The 23,289-nt window shown below is 42.1% G+C and overlaps 1 protein-coding gene across 2 annotated transcripts in view; it reads right to left on the minus strand.

The window, feature by feature from the left end:
* Window positions 1-19,251, minus strand: part of EP300 (EP300 lysine acetyltransferase) — a 62,625-nt gene extending 43,374 nt beyond the window's left edge. The window contains exons 1-2 of one of the 2 annotated variants that reach the window (XM_085048649.1): window positions 17,339-19,251; window positions 2,834-3,492 (exon numbers count right to left, since the gene is read on the minus strand). In XM_085048649.1, the coding sequence (XP_084904775.1) occupies window positions 2,834-3,492; window positions 17,339-17,432 (753 nt within the window). In that variant the 5' untranslated portion in view covers window positions 17,433-19,251. The remainder of the gene's footprint in view (window positions 1-2,833; window positions 3,493-17,338) is intronic. The other variant, XM_085048653.1, reaches the window with a different exon arrangement.
* Between the last annotated feature and the right edge of the window lie 4,038 nt (window positions 19,252-23,289).

Genomic DNA, 23,289 nt, shown 5'->3' on the forward strand with positions numbered 1-23,289 from the left:
TTGAGTCTAGTTTAGTTTCTCAACACAGCTTGTCATACAACTGGCACAGAAATGACATCCAGACAGAATTGCTTCTTCATATGTTGTTGGCTGCTTACATCAGGGCATAAAGCTACAGCATTAAACCACAGGATGGAAGCATCAGATTGATTTCTAGTTTATTAATAGAAATCTTTAGTGGCACTAGAAAGTTACAGTGGCACTTGGGATTTCAAGTCCTAAAAGTAACATGCACAACTAGAGAAGGTAGGAAGTACATGGCTAATGTGCAAAGCCAGTGTTTCACTCTATTGCTAGTTTTGGGAAGAGAGAAAGAAAACAAGAAAAGAAGAGAGGAAGACGAAAGGATAACAGAACAAAGTAGAAACATAACCATTTTCACTTTCCAAATTGACTAGCCCCTTGGAGCTCATCTTTCCTGTTAAGAAAGCATAATATCGTCCCTCCCAATTACTCAACATCACAAGAAACCTAAACTATTCCATACAAACCATTGCACAAAACACCTCAATTTCACTGAGAGAGAACTCACAGAAGCAACCCTCCCATCACCCAAAGGGGCTGACTTTGGCAAGCTAGCATGATGAAGATGAACAATCACAACCAAAGCATCTTGTCTGGCTTTTTTTTCCCTCCTGCTGAAGGAGAGCTTCTAGATAATGCACATTTTTTGCAGCAATGAAGGAAACCTACAGAAGTTATTACACAAACTCCCACATTAACAGCAACACACTACTAAATTTACCAATTAGAAAAACTGGCTTTTAAAAACAACTGTGTAAGGTCCTCTGTTTTCATCTCCTTTTTGAAGATTTGTAGGTGGGAAAACCCAAAAGCAGATGGGTGGGGAGATAAAACGGTCAGACATTACTGTTGTCAGCCTTTGCTAACTCTACTGTATGAAGTGAAATACAGGCTCCCTGCCAACAACCAAACCAATTGAAGACATTCTGGAATTTCAGCCTCCATTTCAGACTGTTCTCTCTCATCTGGCTGTTTCAACTCCTTTATGAATGCCATACCCATTATACTTTTAAAGTCTCAAGATTTTTTTTTTATCAGCAATTAAAGAACTCTAATTTTTTAACCAGTCTGGGACTATGAATGAAAAACAGAAGTTATTGTGTATTTGGTCTGAATACTCTCAAAAGCATAAAATGTTCTTACTTTAGATATACAGCACATTTTGGAATTTAAGTAAGGAAAGAAGGCAATTTAATTTTAGACTAAATCAGTCAAAAACTTGATTTTGTGTCCTTTCTTTACTTTTAGATAAATGAGATTATTATAGTACATAACCCTACTTTAGCTCTGACAAGTAAGGATGAAATTGCATTTCATCCAAACACTCAATACATCAATTTTTGATCACTGAATACAGCTTTCTGAAGATCAAAATGTACTTTTTTTTTTACAGCCAGAGAATAACGAATGAGGTGCTATATAATTCCTATACAAGAATACTTCAAGTAACTATGTATTTCTTACCACTGTAAGCTCCATATTAATTTTCTGCTGTAGTAACCAAGCTTTGCAACAACTTTCCTATCAAGCAAAAACATCTGAAATGATCAGACCACAGAATCAACTCATAACCAAACATATGTACATCTATATACACACACACTCCCAAAAGTCAGCACACTGAGCTTAAGCAAGCAGCTAATACCAAAGAATTTAATAATTAATGTTCACAAGACACTGAAGTAATTTCACTTAATTTATCAAAGCATAGCAAAACCATTAATACACAGCATAATTTTTATTTGTGCTTCAATTACATTTATAGACTTACTTATCATTCCAAGGCCAAGTGGACTGACTTCAAGCTTTGCACAATAGATTTAAGCACTGCAAAGCACCTTAAACTCTCCCCTTATTAGCCAAGAAACACAGTTCACTTGAAGTGAACTGAAACGTTTAAGTATTTTCTAGGCTTTCGATCAAAACACAAAAAACTGGAGAATAAATACTCAAGTGGCTCCTAGTCTAAGATGGCTAATTGTGCATAACAAAAATTAAATTTAGCCATCTTTTTGTCACTTAAACCAGTAGGTCTTCTCCCATCTTTTCAGTGACTTATAACAATAATTTTCTTCCAACCTCCTGGATTACAAAAGCAAGTTTATTTCCCCCTCAGTATAAAAAAGGATTTCTTTTTAAGCTTTTGTTAACTCTCCTATAGACAAAACCATTGCAAATTTTAAAACTACAACTGAGTCACATTAACAGTCTTAAAAACCCAACATTTGTCTTTGGGTGTTAATAAGCATTCATCCTCCACAATTCACTCGAATACCTGTCTCCTACCAAGGCTGAGGTAAGTCTTAGCACATACAGTGAGTAGATCAGTTGATTCAAACATGTATGTGCCTCTCAGCATCTGCTACAGCACAAACACTCAGTTGATCTTGGACAACAAACACTTTCATTAACAGTCATACAGAAAAAAGCAACACAACATCTCAAAGCTCCTGATGGACTCCCATCACACTCAACCCAGCATCACATTAGATGCAAAAATACAGTTGCAGACAAAGCATAAAACAGAATAAAATACAATCAAGTTACTTTTCAGTGTTATTGATAATCTGTACTGTCACCAGATTTCTAAAACAGGCCTTTTAATCTAGCCACAGTCTTGCTTGTTGTGCAAGATTCAATTTTTGCTTCCTATGAGCACCACAAATTCCACTTTAGCAGCACATAAACTATTTAATCCATGATACAAGAGTCTTAAAGGGAAAACCCTATAGAATGCACACTCCAGAGGAACAAATTTTACAGAACAAAGCCAACAATAAGGAAGGTAATAAAGTTTAGCTTGCTTTACCTTGTTCATGGCTCCAGGCTGTGGCCCTCTTAGTCCAGCCTGCCCTCCCATCTGTGGAGTGCCTTGTTGCAGTGTCTCAGCCAGCAAGTTCCCAGCAGTACCCATTCCTGGGTTTGGATATGGCATATTGGGTCGCCCTCTGCCTGCTCCAATCGAACCGTTCATGACTTGCCCCTGCATCATCCCCTGGCCGTTGCCTGCTGCCAGCATCCCAGGATTCATGCCAGCATTCATCCCTGTGTTCATTCCCATGCCAGGCTGGTTAACTGGGCTGTTTACTGTTGGCATCATCGCTGCTGTGGATTGGGCAGAAGGACCTTGGTTTGGTCCACTTGCACCCATAGCCATATTGGGAGAAGTCAAGCCAGCCTGTGCCATGGGGCTTTTCACCATGCTGTTTAACATTCCCATTCCAGGACTATTTTGTTGGGTCTGACTGGCCATGCCCTGGCCAGGGCCGCCAACCCCCATATTGAGATTTGGGGAGCTACCAGCCCGTAGAAGTTCAGACAGCTGCTTGTGTTTAGAGGCAGCATCTTGTGCCAGGCCAAGGCTGGTCTGCAGCTGATTAAGGTCACCACCATTGGTGAGTCCAAGTTCTGTGGAGCTGATCAGTTCATCTGGCAAGTCATGTTCGAGATCAAAGAGTGATCCAAAATCTGAAAAACAAAACAGATTGTATATGAGGTCAGAGCAATCAATAGTGTCTTGGAGTTTCTACCTTTAAATTTCAAGTAATTAGTAAGACTTGATGTTTTACATTTGAGCAAAATTCCCGAATCAGTTGTTACTGAAAGCTATCCAATTTGTCAGGATAAAAGTAATTCTAAAGTCTATGGAGTCAAAACCGAAGGCCATTCTACTTCAGTCTCCTACAATTTGTGTTGAAAGATCACTGAATATCTCAGACTATCACCTCTCAACTTGGGAAGCTTGGCAAGGGAGGAGTGAAAAAAATGTATTGAAATCTCTTGAGTTAGCCAATGGAATTAGACAGCAATTACAAGAAACAATTAACAGATTGATGGGAAATACTGTCATTGTAAGTTTTAACTGTCACTTTTGGAACAGCCATAACTAATACAGCAATATCATTTCAAAAAAAGTTTACTATTTATAACATAATAAATGGAGATTTGGTTATAGGGTTTTAGCTTAAACTGGGGGGTTTTGCACTTGGTTTGGTTGGTTGTTTTGGTTTCTTTTGTTGGGTAGCTGTTCATTTTTTTTTATTCTTCCACATCCAGTCATTACCAACACTGAATTGCCAAATTTTATTGCACTTCACTGGACAGCCAGTATCTTCCCACAACAAACACTGTCAGAAAACAAAGTAACCCTCCTGGCCACAAAGCTGTGAAAAACACTAGGATGAAACATCATATGCTCATCTCAAGAGCCCAGGCAAAGCAATCCCCAGGTAACTAAGTGGCAAAAGATTGCTACTTGGAATATATGGATACAAGAATATTACATAGTACCCAGAATCGATCTGCTCAAGAGAACAAGAAGTTCTTATGTCAGCAGAAGTACTACACAACTTGGTCTATTTAATCTATGGCAGTTTAACAAAAATAACTTGGAAAACTTAGGGTTTCTGACATGCATTAATGAATGACTACTTCCCTCTCCAAGTGAGAGGAGCTGGCAAGGAGAGGTGCTGTGCTGGACTTTGTTCTCACCAGCAAGGAGGGGCTGGTGAGGAACGTGAAACTCAAGTGCAGCCTTGGCTGCAGTGACCAGAAATGGTGGAGCTCATGATCCAAATTCTCATGGAAAAAGACTACAGCTACACAGCACATAAGTCAAAGCTCACCGAATTACAACTCTGTTTAAAATGTTTCACATGATACTTGTACCCAAATTACCAGATAGTGGGACTAATAGAGTTCCTACAACTTCACAACTGCTATCACAGATAAGATCATGAGTTCAGAATTCTGAAAATATGGTATTTTGGAGATTAGCAAGAATGCAGGTACACCACAACAGGGATTTTAACACTCCTTTTATACACTCTACATGATTACAAAGCACCAGAGGCAGAAAGAAAATTTCCACTAAAGAACTTTTAAACTACTAAAATCAGTTAGCCCACTCTTCATTACCATGTACCTTGTGCTAAAAGCTACATTTTGCAAGACATGCTAAGGACTGATCACTCTTTTGCATGACTGGTATTTTTGAAGATTCAGAAGTAAAAAAACAATCAGAAGAATAAAGCTTAGTCCAAGTTCTCTTTCATCTAAACTGATGAACTTAATGTTATGTGTCAGTAGACTCATCTAAAAACACTCCTCTCCCCCATCCCCACAAAGAAACTGAAAATAAAATGAAAAAACTAAACCCAAACCAACTTACAATGCTTAGTGGTTAGCTTAAGAATTACATACTGATGAACATGGAAAGAGTTAGTGGAAGAGATCCTCAAATTAGAGATCAAGGAAATGGAAAAAGCACATGACAGCTTAAAACAGCTTTAACTGGCAACTTAAGAAGCCTGTTGGGACACCTTTAAGACACAACTGTTCAAACACTACAACCAGAAAACATTCTGGCTAATAACCTGACAAAGAGCCCACAAGTGAGGAAGGAGTAAAAGACACAATCAGGAAATGACAAGTTAGTCGGTTGGCCTCAATGACAAAAAGCAAAACTGAAAACAAAAGTTAAGTGACTGAAAAAAATATGACCCAGCAAAAACGCTGTACCTACAGCACAACCATCATGGCAGCACAGACACCTCCCCTCAGCACCCACACAGTCCAAAGGCCACATTTTTGACTGTTTGTAGTTGGGCAAAGAATTTCTGCTCTTGAACAAACACTATTTACAGTTCAGGACAAGTCCCAAACCAAAAATCCTCACTTCACCTTTCCTGACTTCAGACCATTGCATATAAAGCCCTTCACAAAACCACCTGGAAAGTGATCAGTAAATGCTTAAATACGAAAAACTAATTTGTTTTCAAACTACCACATAGTATTTTCTCAGGAAGACCCATTTAGACTTCAGATGTAGCACCACAAAGGGACAGTGCAATTCTTGTTTTGAGAGACAAAGATTTGGTCATCTTTACTCACACGAAGATATTAATCTGCATCCCTGAAGACCTCACTCTTCTTGAAATTCTCCCTCTTCATAAATGAGGAGATAATTCCAGCTTTAATGCTTATTAGCCCATAACTAACAGGAGCATCCAGGTACAAGCTATCTGAGCTCCTTGGCTTGGTCATTCTGTGACATCAGTGAACAGGAAGAAAAATGTCATAAAAACTCAAAGGGGCATTAATACGTTTTATTAATGCCTTAAAACAATGTAGCACCAGCTACATTAAAAAAACAAAACATTCCCAACCTTGGGATTGGGATAGGAATGGTTGGGAAATAATCCTAATTGGGTTAGTTCTTAACATCAAAACATCTAAGATATTCTTTCCATATAAAACTAACTTGTTTGTTAGGATTTTAAATCCTACAGAATATACGACAGATGATTCATCATAAAAGCATACTAACATCAATTAGCCAAAATTTTAAGTAGTAACCACCAAGAATGCAATTTTCTGGTATGAGTTTGTTCTTTTTAGAAGTCTTTTCTGAAAATAAACCATCAAAGTCTTCTTTAGCCAGCAGATGAACAAAAAAACTAGAATAAACTTTCAATTGTATCTGGTCAGCTACAATAATTACATTTTTAGTCAACTGCTGGGAAGCAGAAATTTTCTGATATAGAACTGAAAGACAATCTCAAATGATCATAAAGATGAATAGGACCTTGTGTATATCTAACAACAGTTGCAATCCATTTCACTCATCTACACAGAATTAGTGCCCTAAACCCCACTGTAGAGTTCTACCTAGGACCAAGCCAAAAACTGACAAGACTGGGCCAGACAGCTCACAAGCTATGGGAAATCAAGATCATATATACTCACACAACAGTTAAAGGCATAGCTTAAGACACTGGTGAGAAATATCCAGACAACTAGCTGGATTGACTTTACTGCACACCGAGCCCACGGCTAATCTTGCATCTGTTTCAGTAAGGATACACACAAAGATTTCTTGCTAACAAAATCAAGCTTGTGGGAAGGCAGAGGAGGAAGCTTAGTCCTGCAAAGGTTTGTCTACCTGATTCATCATCTCTAGAGATCTTGACACAGAAAAATAGGGATGTAACAGAACAGACAGTATCTGGTCTTAAACCCAAGACCATCCAGTAATACACTGGTAGTAAGTGGCAGGGGTAGAGCTAAATCCTGATCTCAGTAAAGTAACACAGAGTGATTCCCCACTATGCTATTTATGGTATCATTAGTGTATTTCTCTCCCCAGGTAACAAGAACATATAGAATAGATTGTTGCTGCTACTTAAGAGTCAAAGAAAATAAAACCTTCTCAAAAGAACATCTAAGTAGTAGATCAGAAAGTCTTAACCTGAGATCATCTCAACATACAAAGGCATATAACAATCCCTTTTGGGAACTGTAACACTATTGAACACTTAGCAAGTCTTTAAAAAAATAAATTGGCCTAACTTGTCCTGGCTACATTAGATCTGTAGTGAGAAAGTGAGTCAGAAAAGACAGTAGAAGGAGCAGGTCCATTGCTTTCAGTGGCAGTTCAGTTAGACTGGATTAAGTAGTATGAATTGTGCCCTAAACTGTGAGAAAGCATCTTCAAAAGTCAGATTACTGACCTGAATTGCATTCTATGGATTGTTTTCTTGATTTTAGGTTCTACTTCTAAAAGTTTGCCTTTGACAGTGTCTAATCTGCAAGATGCAAGGAAACTGCCAGCCTGGGTTGAAAAGCCATCTGGCACCAAAATGGACTTTAAACTAATTTATAAGCAGAGTGTGCAATCAAAATCCTTAAGTCAATAAGACTTCAGTGTCTTATCAAGTGATCAATTTTCAAATTAGATACAAAGTATTTATTTCAAGTTAGTTTTACTGCAAGAGCACCTGTAGCACCAGTGATGCAACAGCTCTCAAAGCATGCAAGGCAAAGCAGCAATTTCTGACAGTGCTTATAAAGCAAGGAAAAGACACCAACTACTTAGCAAGGAAATCGACACGTGTTCAGGTGGCACATATGAGCTTCTTTTACATGCTTTCTAGCCTACAGTCAGGATTCCATCATTTTCTCATTTCTGGAATAAGACAACAGAAGAAAACAGGAATTTCTATCTATATGGAAACTTTCTGGTTCTAGCAAATAGGCTGCAGTTAACAATACTAATTTACTAGGAGATTCCCCATGTGCTACAAAACAGCAACACTTTGCTCTCCTGTGCACTGTACCCTCAGACACAAGACATTCGAGCATTCAGTCTCAAGAAAAGTTGGCATAAACTGAAGAAAAAGCATCATGTGTGAACAGTGACACCCCAAGAACCTGCATGGCAGACAGGTCAGACAACTACTGACTCTGAGCCTACCCCTGTAAGACCAGCAAAAAGGTAAGAAACCCAACAGTTCCTGTCCCTGCTTCCCATTTATTATATTGTGAACGGAGACACATCAACTTAGAAAGCTGCTGAACAGTAACCTTTTAACACAAATATTTCTGAAGTCCAGAAACCTATTAGTGGATCGAACTATATCACAGCCATTGGGTTCACAACGATACAAGTGGACAAGGCTTAATACAGGACACTGAACACAAAGCAAGCATGTGACAGGCTTGACAGGAACCACAGAAGATGTTGGACCACATGGAAAATATGATACCTTTGCTGTGCTTTCAGACAAAGAAGAACAATAAGATGCTGAGGTCAGTATCTTCCCCGCACGGGGATACAAAAGCTATCCAGAACTGAACAAGGTCTACATGTAAGAGAGAAAGTGCCCAGAAGATACCACCAGTATTCCAGAGAAATCAGCCATTCAAACTTGCAGTCAAGCTCCAGCATGGCAGGCCATAAAATGGACTGTCTGAAATGCCCTCAAAAAAAGCCAGAACTCAAAACATAAAACCAGAAAAGGCGGGACAAGATAATGAGACACAATCTCATAGGATAATCCTCAAGTATCCATGAAAATGCAGAAGCAAAGGTGAAGCACAGACTTGAAACAAAGTGCTAATAAAGTAGTCAGTTCCCAAGGTCTCTACAATGACAAAATTAAGCTAGACATGTCCAGGCAGTTTTATCAGGGAAAGAAAAAAAACCAACCCAAATAACAAAAAAACCCAAACAAAAACCCACATGCCTAAGAAAAAGGCACACACCAACCTGGTAGGAACTTTGCTCTACAGCACTTTGGAGATCAGGCCATAAAATTCATTAAAGAGGGGGCTTCTTACGTAGATCCTCTATGAAGCCACAATTACCCGATGGTAACACAAGCTTTACCAAAATGTTCTCTCTAACTTAAAATGTAGTATTAATTTAAATTAATCTACTAAATTGATTCAAAATGAAGGAGCAAAACATCCACATCAGCCTAAGTTATTAAGGTCTAGAGTCATCATTGCAGCTACTGCTTCCAAAATCCTCAGACAGTACTCCCTGCATAGCCCTAACAGAGGAATGATCCTTTATTCAATAGTAGCTGAGAATTTATATTCTATATCATGCTATTTGAATAGCAGTCTTCAGTGCAAGCCTTGGATATTAATCCTGTTCCCTGTAAGAAACCAGGAAAGCACTGCCACCTTTCTTCCCTGCCAGTCCAGAAAAGACCTGAATTTCTCCACAACATCAAGAAACACAGTAATTTGAGGTAAGACTGCAAATAGTACAAACAGAAAACATTAAAAAAAACTTATTCAAATCACCTGGAAGACAGCAAACACAAAGGCATAAAACATGTTAGCACATTATGGTAGCACACAACTTCTGGCACAAATATTTTTAAAAACAATCAAACATCTGCTGATCGAAGTCCAATTCACCATCTAGAATGCACATGATTCCAATATTAGTTGTAACAACCAGGCATAAATGTAACTATTTTACACGTGTGAACAACAACAACAGAAATCATTCTAAAGCAGGAACAACATATCGTTCAACATCTACTGAAGTCCTAAAACTAGGACCTGAGTCTCTCCATTTTTTAAGCTATCCTAATCCTTATTCAAATATTGGTGTAAAACACATGAATTTTTGCTTAAGGAAAATAGTCTCAATTTTGTGAACTCTCAATAACCTGCAAGTTTAAGTCATACTTGTCCCCAACTAATATCAACAGAAATGTCTATTTTAGTAGACTCTGATGCTTGTTTTCTGCAGCTTGAGAAGAAAATTGCATTTATAACAAATTTTAAATTTTCATATTCAATGTTCTTCAAAAAACAGTATTTAGAGACACAGATGATAGCAGGTGTTAACCACTGAAAACCATAGTGAAATGCAATGGTTATGATTGTGGAATATGGAATTGTGACTGTTGTAGGGAAACAGAAATGGTGTAATCATGTGGAAAAGACTGGGGTCAAAAAATCAAGAACAGGATATGTTAAAATATTTAATATTACCTTAGGAGGAATTCCAGAGAATTTTTATTTATGTACCTGTTTATTCATGCTGTTACCTGGCACAATACAAAGGTACTAGTCTTGCCATCACTGATAACTCACATAAAATGAAGTTTTCACATTTTAGTTCCAAAATGCTGAAGTCACAGCATTAATAACTTCCTTGTGAACATGTTGCTATTTGCATAAATTTCATTGGGCTACCTTTAACTTTACTCAAAAGTCTCTAAATTAGTATTCTTATTCCCAGTGGCATCTGTGTATGCACACAGGTCTAAGAGAAAGTTAGAGAAAGTGTGCTGTGTTGGTGGACAAAAACTGGTACATGCAGATAGGATAGGAACACCCTTATGCGCACAGAACACATTGAATTAGTTTTAGAAGTGATTACAAATCACTTTCAAGAAAAGAGTAAAGTTCATTTCATTGTCAAGTTAACAACGACTTGGAAATGATGCAATCTGCGTATACAATTACCAAAAAGTCAACTCATTTTTCTGAGTCCATTCAGCATTACTTGGGAGCAAATGCAAAAAGCAATGCTGAATTGATGTACAAAAAATACACAAGTAAACAAAATAACAAGTCAGCAGATCAGACTTCATTATCTTACACCAGTAATTCCCCAGATTTCCTGAAATTACATTCAGGAACAAGTAAAAGGCAGTTTAGCTTCAGCAAAATTTATACTCTGCAAGCCATATATCAGCATTTTGCTGGAATTCTTCTTTTTATTAGAATTCTCAAAAGGAAAAGCCCCCAAGAACTAGACTATTTTAGTTCATTAAAACAGTGTGCTGCAATCTCTCTTAAAACAAGAGAAATTATCTATTTAGTGCTATTTGGAAGTTCTGTAAAGAAGGAAATAGTAAATCATGACTCTGTAAACAGAGACTGTTCAAAACTATACTCAGATCTCCTATGGGGTATGACAAAAGATGCAATACAGAGGTGTTTCACACCATCAAATGGAAGAGCTAAATCTTTATCTGCCCCATCTCACAATGGCCAATAATAGAAAACAACCTGTTTTTCAAGGTTCTGTACCTAACTTGCACTTTTTAATGAAAATCCTGGACTGGTCCCCGATTTCACATCCTTGATGTCAGGTGTGTTCACAGGAACAGCATCAACTGAGCAACAAGTTACTGTGGTTTGAGTTCGCCAGAATTCAACACTCCTGATTTTCTTCAAAAAGATTTGGAAGAAACAGGTGCTTGAAGGAGAATATTGCACATCGAGTTTTTAAGAGAACTTTAAATATATTCATACGCCAGTCCATTTTAAGAAAACTTGTTGCTATTTTGGAAGAGAATGATATGTTGTCAGATACAGTTCAGGGAGAGGATCTCTGCCCTAGTTTAAGTTCTACTTGAAGTTCTACAAATTCAAGGCAGACACACAAGTTTTTTGTCAGGCACACCACCATATGCAGAGACAGATGTATTTTACTTCAGCCTGCTGCTACAGTTTAAGTAAAGACAGAAAAGCAAAATCCTTGGAGACAGGTGTGCATTGCTTATTTGTCAGTGAAATCTACACAGCAAAATTACTCAATTTGTCAAATAATAAATCTATGTGATTTTTGGGCAAACCCTCTCAGAAGGAGCAGTAATTCAGGTGATGAGAAAGGGTGAAGTAGTATTAGACTGCTGGAACAAGCACTGAAAGGCTGCTCCTGCTAAAGCAGCTAAGCAAGACAGTGACACACTGGAGCTGATCAAGTAGAGAAGATGCAGGAAATATACATCATATCATACAAAATTGAAAGTTCATAATGAAGTCATTTTCTCTAAGTTGTAAAGATACAAAAAGCCAGAACTCCTACAGTAGAAGTTTAGCATTTACCCCCAGTATCTTATTAGACTCACATCCCCCAAAAACATGTACTAAACCCTAGAGTCTGATAGACCCTTCCCAGATAAAATTTGGTTTTCTGCAAATGCCCAATGGACCAATAACCTGAACTCAATGCAAGCCCTGCTCAACGACTGTGAGGAACAATATGCAAAAATCAGTACTTTTTTTTTTTTTAATCTAGGATTTAAATTCTCAAGTTGAACAACAAAGGTTTTTCCCTGCAATATTAAACTTGTGAATCTATTTTTAAATTGCAATTGTAAACTGGTTTTCCAGTCTCAGAGGTTTTTCATCTGTAGGTGCTCAAGACTCACTTTTACACCATGGTATGTATGGTGCTCATGCTGGAGTATTTTTTTAAAATTAGGTACCTTTCTAACACTGCTCAGAAGAAGTACCCACCTATGTCAGAGACACAGTCAACTTGGTGAAAGACACAAAATAGATATAGCAGTTTGGAAATCTAAAAGGTTCACAAGCCTGCAATATTTTCTTTTAAAAAATCACTGAGCATCGTATGAATGATTGGTTTACTTTTAAAAGAAGTCTCACAGACTTAAATTCTCTTTATTTAAATTTATTCCCAACAGAGTTACTTTGAGACCCTGTTTAGGTATACAGCAAAGATAATCATTTTTGCCACACAAGCATTCACCACTGCAATACTTGACTCACAGTATATGCCATCCATCAAACGACATTTTAAGGCAAAACCAGCATAAAATATTGCTTTTAACAAGAAGGGGTGAAAACGTTTAACTGATGGCTGCAACTTAAATGTAGCTAATCATTTGGTCTTTAAAGTTAGCTAGAAAACAGATTGTTGAAAAGGATTTAACTTTAAATGTAGTATATACAAAAACACTAGCAAAAACCACACAGGTCTCAGAAAACAGAATTGAAAAGGGCAGTGAGGCAAGAGTAATACAACTAATTTTGAGAAAAGAAACATCCTGATCCATTTGGAACAAACGAAAAGATGAGTATCAGTCAAAATTGCACTAGTCCGGAAAAGAAGTTTTGTTACAGGTCTTAGACATTTGATGTGAGGGAGAGCAGTATTTGAAAGGTCAGGAAGAGTTCCTGACAAAAAGGAACGTACAGACTTTATAAGGATGGATACTACAAGAGAGATGGAAGATGTGCTATTGCACAGAGAATGGTGACTTTTGGATATAGCAAACTGAAGGATGTCAAAGCACATAACACAGGTACATTCTCTGATCTCTGATATAACACACATGGCAACTAATTGTAGAAAACTGACTTCCAATGTCAAAGCAAGCCCAAAACACCAAGCACTTAAAATCTTATTTTCAGATCTAGCAGCCTGACGACATGATACTATACACAAACACACTGAAGTACTCCATTTTTATTGTGTGAGGAAACACAGCAGTTCTGAACCCAGAGCCCAAAACACTTTCCCAGTTCACAGCAAACAGGTTATTTCTAGGTGGGAGGAGGAGTGTGGGGGTTGTTGTTGGTATAAAATACTATTAAACTCTCCTGTCCTGAATATATCACATAGAAATCTGTACATAGCAATTTCAGCACACCTGTGCTACTGCAGGAAGATGTGAGGGATCCACAAATAAAAAGACACCTCCCTGCGTCCCAAAGAAACGAAACCAAGTGGTTTAAAGTATCCAGTTGAAAATCTATCTCTCTGACTGACTTTCACCCATTTTACTCTAGGAGATAACTCCTTAGGACATGCTCAAATTATTCTGTTATAGTGGGAGAACTAGTATGCACCAGTTCGCTAACATGATGTTTAAGAAACTCTTGTTAGAGTAGGTGCAACATATCAAAACTGCTGCTGCCAGTCAGGAAAGGTGAGCAATGGAGCTACACTGGCAAAGTACTTCTGTCAAAGTAACCATTCTCATACAGAAGTGTCACAAAGTCACTGTTGCCCCCAAAAGATGTTCCCCCTGCAGAGTTGTAATGGCCCTCAGAAAACTTAAGGCTCAGACAAGATACATGGATTGTTACCATTCTTCTTTGCAGCAAATCTAACATATGGGGGAAAAAAAAGGTAGAAAAACCTGTGGGAGTTGAAGGGAATCCCACACAGTCCCTTCTCTGAAATTATTCTAGAGCTACACAACATTAAAAAAAAAATTAGACCATTTAAAAGCTCTAATAAACCACAGGGCAGTGACAATAACAACACATTCTAAACTACTTCAAAATGGTTATTACAATATATGCTACAACCATTTCAGTTTGCCTCCTAAAGGATGAATTGGCTTTAATAAAGCAACTTAAAACTACATTAACACAGAATGTTCCATGGCAAAGCAAATTCTGAGCAGGAAACACATGAACCATCCATAACTTCTATGACAGAAGATGCAGCAGTGCAACATCAGTGGGAAATGCAGCTACATTTGGCTGCTGCCAATAATTCAAGCATATTAGGACAATCTTTGCTGACTTCTTTTTAGAAGAAAGCCACCAACATTAGAGTTTAGTAGATTCTAAGCCCAGAATATGAGTATCATCCAGGTCTACAGTGAAAACATGAGTCAAGAGACTCCTCTTAGTCTTCAATATAAATATACTTAACATCTGCAAGTTCGGGAATAAGTTAACAGGAGTCAGTCATCACCTTTAGGTATCTAACAAACTAAAACATTTCAGATTAAGAAACTAATCAAAAAGTTAACAGGAAAAACAGCACTATGCACAGGTGTGGGGAAAAGTTTCATCAACAGTGTGATTTTCTTGCCTTTCTCCTTCCCTCTGATGGTGCTGAGACTCTAACAGTTTTAAAAAGAGTGCTTGAGTAAGTACATAAGCACCACGTTATTTATTTTCTATAATTAACTGAGGAGTGGGGACAATACAAGATTCTATAAGGGGAATTTACTTAATGACAGCTGCCTGCACTATTTCAAAGCAAATTTAACCAACAGATAGGTTAAAAAAAAAGTAAACTTCAAAGCAGTTTCCCACACCAGCAGAAATGTGACAAAAACTGCAGTCCCAAGCAGCAAATGAAAAAATACAACCCTCAAAATACATTCATTGGGTCATAGGTTGGATTCTATTTAGAGAAACAGGTATGATATGTCATGTTAAACACAAAGTAAAACTGTCCCATATTCACGTAATTAGTTGGCAAATAAAAAAAAAAAAAAGCCAGAAGATTAAGAATTCTTTTATAGTTTTTATGTAGCATATATGAAGTGCTGCACCACTATAAACCTCTGCATAGCTATTAGGTGATGACAGTCCCAATCATTTTGGGAAAATTATCCCATTTGTACACTATTGAAACTGACCAGTCCCCAGTGTTTCACCAAAACGGTAAAAAAGTTCATTTATTAAGCTGCCCAGTAAGTTAATAACTAAAGTATTCTGCAAACATCTGCACCTGTTAAACTAAAATACATTTACAAATTATCAAACCCTTATTTGATCCCAAATGTCTTAACTTAGATATGTGTGTTCATCGGAGTCAAAATATGCCTTTAACTCACATATATCAGAATTTTTCTCACAGAACATTTTTATTTCACCTCTCTAAACAGAGCAAAATAACCACTATCAAGACAAATTAAAACAAGTTACTACTGAATTAACTACTGGTTTCCAAATCTAGCACAAAAAAAAAGCCAACAACTAGCTCTAGTGAAAGAGTAGCTTCTCCAACACTCTTCTACTCTTACTAGAGACCTGTTGATATTAGGAATAGTCATGTCCTCCCATTACAATATAATATTGGCTCTATTTAATATGCACTAAAAGTCACACACAAACTTTTCAGAACTAATATGTCATTCACGAAGAAAAGGCAAAATCAAAATTTTGGAGATGATTCGAAGTAGAATCACATCCACTGCTCAGCCAAAACCCTGCTATTAAAACCTGCTGGTAATTGTCAAAAAGAGCTTTTTAGGAAAAAATGAAAACAAAAAAAACTCCCCAAGCAAACGACTCTTCCCTTTTCTTGCCAGTTGCTACCTGCATTGAACAAGAGCACTGGTGCCTTCAGAAATGCCACCACTGACCAGACTCTGGCAGGAGGAGGCCTCCTCCATATCCCATAAGCTAACAGGATCTAATGTGAGTTCAAAGAAACTCCTGTGGGACAGGTAACAGAGTATTCTCATAGCAAAATGACATCAAATACTCACCTCCTACACCACAAGCATTAAAAAGCTGAACAGCCCTTTGTTACTCCATCCCCCCTCCCAGTACAACCAGTTCATATTTGCTAGGGATTGGGACACCTAAAATTTCCAAGCTCTAGCTTGCCTTTGCAGGATCACCAAAGACCTTTGCAGGACTGCAGAGATGCCCCTTTTATCTTCACAGCTTTTAAGTCTATGGGGGAATTTCAGACATTTTGGTTTCACAGCAAAGAAACAGGAGATGCAAGATGAACTACACTCCATATTGATTCTTAATGCAAATAAGGTGAAATAAAATTTCATCTCTAAGAAGATAAGAGTCTTGACAAACCTTATGCCACAAGCATGACATCTGGATTTTGGTTTTAGCTGTTTCCCTAAAGTCGATGGTCTATTTGAATCAGAAAAACAGTATTTTGATACCCTTCCACAAGGAAGAATAAAGAAGGATTGTAAAAAGTAAAGCAAATAAGCAGACTGCACATAAGAAGGAAAAAAGAAAAATAGAGAAATAAATCACTCATTTCCAAACAAGCTGTAAAAAAACCCTCCACATATGCAAAATAAAGTTAAAAACAAGACACAATGGTGTGTACACCCGTAATTCAACAATAAAACATACAAAAGCATCGTCTTTAGCACTATTTCGTATTTCTGCAACTGGCATTATGCTTAGCAATGAGCTCGGTAATCACTACTATTGTGAAAGACACGAAAATGACGAACTGTTAAGTCCTATCTGCAGCTGATCAAAAACACAATAAACCGAACAGCTTTGCTTTCAATCACTTCCAAAAAACCAGGAGGGCAGAAACATCCGAACACCCTCCCTATGCCATTAACGCCAATAGGCTCAAACGGAGCGAGAACAGGAGAAACAGACGGGAAGGAGAAAGGCAGGCTCGAGTTAACAGCAGCAAAACGGAGGAGGAGATTTAGGCAAAAGAGGGGGAAAAAAAGGGCAGTAAATGCGGCACCGAGAGGTGGGGAGGGCTCGGGCTCCCGAGACTGACCTGTGCCGTCGCTGGCGGACACGGAGAGCGCCGGTGAGGAGAGTTTAGGCCGCTTGGCTGAAGGCGGGCCCGGCTCCACCACATTCTCGGCCATTTTTAATTTTTTAGACAATCACTCAGAGCAGAGAGACGGTGGGGAGTGAACCCCGAAACCTTCACGTTCTTCTGGGGCCCCGAGTCAGCTGAAGAACAACAATAACGCCGAGAGCGAGTGAGGAGGATCTGGCGGAGGAGGGGGGCCAAGTTCCCCTTTTTTCTGCTCCTCGGGCTCTGGGAGGGCGGCAGCGGAGAAGCTGGGAGAGGTGGGAGCTGGGGCGGGGGGGGTGAGGCCTCTTCCCCCAGGCGAGAGGGCTGAACGAAGATGGGAAGAGCAGGTAAAGCCCCCGCCAAAAAAAAAAAAAAAATTTAAAAAAAGAAGGAGGCTGGTGAATTTTTTTTTTTTTTTTTTAGTAAAATTAATCCCGGCTGTTGTGCTGGAGCTTCCTCGCCGCCGCCACCATCATCATCTTCATCCTTCGGGGGGTCTCCTCCTCCTGCTGCCTCCTCACCGCCGCCATCAGCCTCTTCCTCCTCGGCGCCGTCCTCCTCCTCCTCATCGCCACAAGGAGGCGGGCGAAGGAGGGGAGAGGAGGAGGAAAAAAGAAAAAAAGATCACCGTCCTCTAGCAGCGGCTCCTTCCCCCTCCAACACCACTCTGCGAAAAAATACCCACCGCCAGCGACAGGGCTGGGGGAGAGGTGGCGGGGGGAGTGGCACGGCGTGCGCGGGGTCCCCAGCTCCACTCGCTTCTTCCTCGCCCGTCGCTAATGGCTGCAGAAAGGGGAGCTGTAAGGATGAGGAGGGTGAGGATAAGTCCCAGGAGTCTCCGCTTCACATCTTGTTGTGCAGGGAAGGAGGAGGGGTTGTTGTCCTGATGGAGGCAGCACAGATCGCGGGATGGGAAGGTGGGGGGCGGGTTTCAACACCCTCTCTGCCCCCCTCCTCTTCTCTTCTTTCCCCTTCCTCTTTCTCTCGTTCGCAGTAGCAGGCTGCCCCCCCTCTCCGGCGCAGGCAGAGGGGCCGATCCCACGGCAGCGGCAGGAGGAGGAGGAGGAGGAAGAAGCCGGCCCCTCCCGCCCTCGCTGCCTACCTTCCCCCTTCCCGGGCGGCCGAGGACGGTGGCAGGGAGGGGGCTGCCAGTCTCCGCTCCCGCGGACCCACGGGAGATGCGGGGCCCGACGAGCGAGGGAGGAGAGAGACCCTCGGCCGCCGTTCGGGCGCGGTGGGGACTCCCCTTTCGCCTCCGGGAGGGTGGGGAAGGGAGCGAAGAGGTTGCTAGTCGGGGTGGGAGAGGAGGCCGCTCAGCGACCCCTCGAGAAGAAGAGCGAGAGGTAAAATTAAAATAATAAAATAGGAGCAAAATCACGGCGGGGGAGGCCGGGGGACTAGCCCCGGCACGGCCGGGCGGGGGAGGGGGTCCCCGGCAGTGCCCGGCGGGGGGGGCCGGGGCGGGACGGCGGCAGCGCGGGGGCCGAGCGCAGGCTCCCTACTGCCCCTGCCTGGCGCTCCGGGGGCGTGTGTGCGGAGCGGGCGAAGCGGGGGCGGAGGGCAGCGCGGGGAGAGAGAATTCCGGGAAAAGGAGAAGAGAGAAAAGGAAACAGAGAGAGAGAGAGGATAGCGAGGGGACGGGCAGGCTGGGGTTGGGGGGGGGGTTTGCGTCTGGGCTTCTCGCTTCTCTCCCCGTCCCCTGTCCGAGCCCCTGGGTCTCTGTACGCTGCCCTCCCCCTGGCTCGCCCCGTCCGGCTCGGCCTCTCGCTCCCTCCTCCTCCCTCCGTCGCTCACACACAAACAAAATGGCGGCTGTTGTTCCTTCGCTCTCCCGAGCCCTCGGAGGGAAGCGGCGGCGACGGCGGCGGCCGGAAATGAGCCAAGAGCCCACGGGGGCGGGGCGGCCGGCGGAGGCGTGGCCAGCGCCGCGGGCGGGGCCATGGCGGGGGCGGGGCCCGGCGGCTCTCGCGCACACAATGGAACGCGGGGCGCCGCCGCGCTGGGACCGCCCCGGCCGCCGTCACGAGACCGCGCTCGTCCAATCAGCGCCCGCCGCTCGCCGGGCTCTTCCGCAAACTCCGCTGGCCCCGCCCCTCGAAGGCGAAATTTTTTCCCTTTAAAAAAAAGGCAAAAAAAAAGGCTCCTTCTTCCTGCCCCGCCCCGCACGCCCTTATCTGTCGGCCCAAAAGTGCGTGGCGGCGGCCCGGGGGAGCCTGGCTGGAGCCTGCTGGCGTCCAGCGCTGCCGCTCCGCGCGGTGCCTGCTGCCCGGCCCGGTGGGCTGAGGCGCCGGCGGGAGGAGCGCGGTTCTTCCGCCGCCGCCCTCCCTGCCGCCTTCCCTGCCGGCTCCCGGCCGGTTCCCCGCGGCGCCGGCGGGCGGGGCGCTGCTGCCGCCGGTCCCGGGCCGTGCTGCGCCACAGACATGGCAGCCCGTCCGGCAGCCCCCGGCCTGCGGGCAGCGGGGCTGGGCAGCGGGACCCACAGCCCGAGGCGGGCGGGTCGATGTGCGAGGTCACAGAATCACGGAATAAATTAGACTAGAAAAGCCCTCTGGGATCATGGAGTCCAACCCATGACCGAACACCACCATGTCAACAAGACCGGGGCACCGAATGCCACGTCCAGTCTTTCCTTAAGCACCTCCAGGCACGGTGACTCCGCCGCCTCCCTGCGCAGCCCATCCCAATGCCTGATCCCCCTTTTTGTGAAGAAATTCCTCCTAAACTGGGGCTGTTCTGTCCTGCCCAGCCCGGGGGTGCCCAGAGCTGCCTCAGGCTCCCGTCGGCGTTACAAAACATCAACAAAACCTGCACACTTTCTGCCAAAGGATCAATAAAGCCACGAGCCCCGCGCTCTCCGCCATAGCCGTGCCGGGGCAGAGCGCCGTGCGAGGGATAGCAGCGGCCTGACAGCGCACCCGCCCCGCCGAGGGCTTGGCGCAGGGACAGGTGACACTGCCGCGCTCCTCCGCCAGCCCCTCAGCCGTCCCAGAGGTTACGGACCCGCCATGAGTTTCCCTCAAGCCCCAGCGGGCTCATCCGTGAGGAAATGCCCCATGCCGGCATTTCCCTTCCGTGCGTTCGGGCTCCGTCGGGCCGCACAGCACCGCAGCAGAGGGGTGGAAGGGAAATGCGGGCACGTGCGTGTTTTTAATGGAAAATCAGGGGGTGTTGGTCCAAAACCGGACATTTGCGAGGAGAGCGTCCCTCTGCCATTCACCCTCGGGGCTGAGCTCTCTGCAATCCGCGTAAGACCCGAAGCAGGTATTTGGGAAGAGCCTAGACTAAACACAGAATCCCTACTGCAGCCTGCAAGAGGAGCCTAGATGCAGGGAGAGATTCACAGCCCTGTGAGTTATCCACCAGCTCCCTCACGTACTCCCACTCTTCAGCTTCCCTTGTTTGGGCTTTATTTCAAGCGAGATTGTTGTTGTTGTCTCCGCCAGCACGAAAAGGAAAGCACAAACCGCTCCTAAAATGCTTAAAGATTGGATTAGCCGTCCTGAAAAGTCTGGAAGACATAGGCCGTGCACTAAGAGAGGTGGAGGAAGCCTTGCAAGGACAAATAAGCCTCAGGAAAAGAATCTGTAGAGCAGAAAGTCTCACAACTAAGCTATCAGGGCTAACAGCGTTAAACTTAACAGTGACACCTTAGAAACTAAGTTAGTGGTTCTCACAGGGTTTTTTGCCTTTTAGTGTTTCTAAATTTCCCAGAATATTCCAGTTATAGAAGTTTTATATTACCTCGATTTTTTTCAGAGTGACTGTTTCCCGTGTTTTTGAAACACTTTTTTAACACAGCTGAGACTAATCTTAAATTTTTCTCCTTTTTTTGTCTCCTTAAAATTAAAAGTTGACTGAAATAAGTCTATATAAAGTTTTCAGACTATCTGGAGACCCTTAGTCAACACCTCAATAAGGAATTAGTGCTGGCTTTAGAAAGACACTGAGGTGCACATAAACACCTAAATGCTTTTAGAAGTCAGGCTCTTACTAAAGAAGAAGTTTGGAGCAAAGAAAGTGTTTCAGATAAGAGTTTTGTAATACTTGTTCCTATCTAGAGACTAGATCCTACTACACAGTTCAACCAAAATTGTGCTGACAGACAAAATATTTTTCTTTTTCTTTTTCTCTTTTTCTCTTTTTATTTTCTTTTTTTTTTTTTTCTTTTTCTTTTTCTTTATTTTTGGTGCAGCTTAGCCTCTGGTCTGGGTACCTGTCTATCTACCCTTAAAAAGGGTTGAGGGAAGCATACCAGAACTGTGGGAAACGTAGACTCTTAAGTAAATGCTACCAAATCAACATATATCTTCTGAATATTAATTATAGATATAAGTGATTAACTGATATTTTAGTAAAGCTATAGTTCTGCCTGGAAACTTCCTACCCACTAGAATATCTTAGTTCTTTAGATATTGGAAAGTCATATTCAGTTGGCTTTCCATTTTAGAGATTTAAATGCAAGCTGAAGTGTATGGAAAATAAATAGAAAAAAATGCTTTTTGTGTTTTTTCTCAAAAAGAAGACATCAAAATAAGAGAAAGAGGAAGAAAAGGGAAAGTCAGGAAAACAGGGTTATTACAAACCAAATAATATATATATACAAGGACCAAGAAACCTTCAACATCTGTTAAGTTTTCTGAAAGCACTGCAGTTTTCTTAAATGAACCTTAGTACATGCACACAACCCATGACAGATAACGTTACTGGAAAGCATACTAAGAAGCAAATACATAAACCTATACAAATAAAACCTGGAGGTTATTAAACTATTAAAAGTAAAACATACCTATTTATCTAACACCTGCTCCTCTTTGCCTCAGTTGCCCCTCCATTCTTACAGCAAGGATAGTAATATTTATCCCCTGAAAATAATATCTAGAAGAATTTATTAGCTCATTATTGTCAGTAATTACAGTAGTCATTATGTACTTTGAGATAACTGGATGAAAGCACCAAAAGTCTGGTTAAAATGAGAATCTGCTCAGGAAAACAATAAGAGAGGAATGCAGAGCCTTGAACTTTTATTGTGGGATCTTGTTTGGCCTTAGTTGGTAGTTACTGAAATTTGTAAGCATGCCCAGCTGCTTTGAGGGCTACAAAGAACAAGATAAGTTCCCTTTGTACTGCAAAGGTCAACGTGATGCCAAGAGCTCAGCAGCCCAGCTTCAGTGAGATGAGCAATGAGCGGGCAGAGCAATAATCATCTCCCTCAGCCCAGAGGGAGCTGCGACTGTGGCCTTCCCCTTCCAGCTGCTGGATGGAGATGTGATGTAAGATCCCAAAGTCACCCAATCAGCCTCCCCCCTCCCTAATGCTGCTTGGGAAAGCACTTATACCAAATAAAACTTCCCCGCTCCCCTTCAGCGGGATTTGCCCCACAGCCCTGTGGCCCTTCAAGTGTCCCCAAAAGAGACAGACTCATGGAATCAGAAGCAGGAGCCAGGGATGGGGCACTTCCATCCTCTCGGTCCTGTTTCTGCCTGCAGTTGCCAGCTCTATTATCTTTTTTCCCTGAGCTTTCCAGGGTGGCTACTCATGTCTGGCAGGTAACTTCTCCTGTTTCCCAGTTACCTCCTGCCACCACAGCACTCTTCTCACACAGTACCTGGGCAGGGAAAGAGGAATAACCCCCTTCTCTGTACCAGTGAGGAGATCTGCATGTGGAAGGTCCTTCCTGGCACAGGTCAGAGGGATGAGGAAATGATTTAAGGCCGCAATTTTTGCAAGCAATGCCAGGGTGCAGCTATATTTCTGGAAAGCAGGAGCCAGCTGTGCCGGAGCAGAGAACATTGCTCAGCGCAGCGTCAACATTAAAACCCAGCAGCGTTTTGATAGGAGACAAATTTTATTAAAACCATAAGAAGCAACCATCCAATAGCTGGTCCTTTCTTGCATCTAGCATATACATAAAAGAAAGGGCTGGC

The sequence above is a fragment of the Lichenostomus cassidix genome, chromosome 1Aa (genome assembly GCF_008360975.1).
Source record: "Lichenostomus cassidix isolate B80296 chromosome 1Aa, HeHo_3.0, whole genome shotgun sequence".
In the NCBI taxonomy this organism is placed as follows: domain Eukaryota; kingdom Metazoa; phylum Chordata; class Aves; order Passeriformes; family Meliphagidae; genus Lichenostomus; species Lichenostomus cassidix.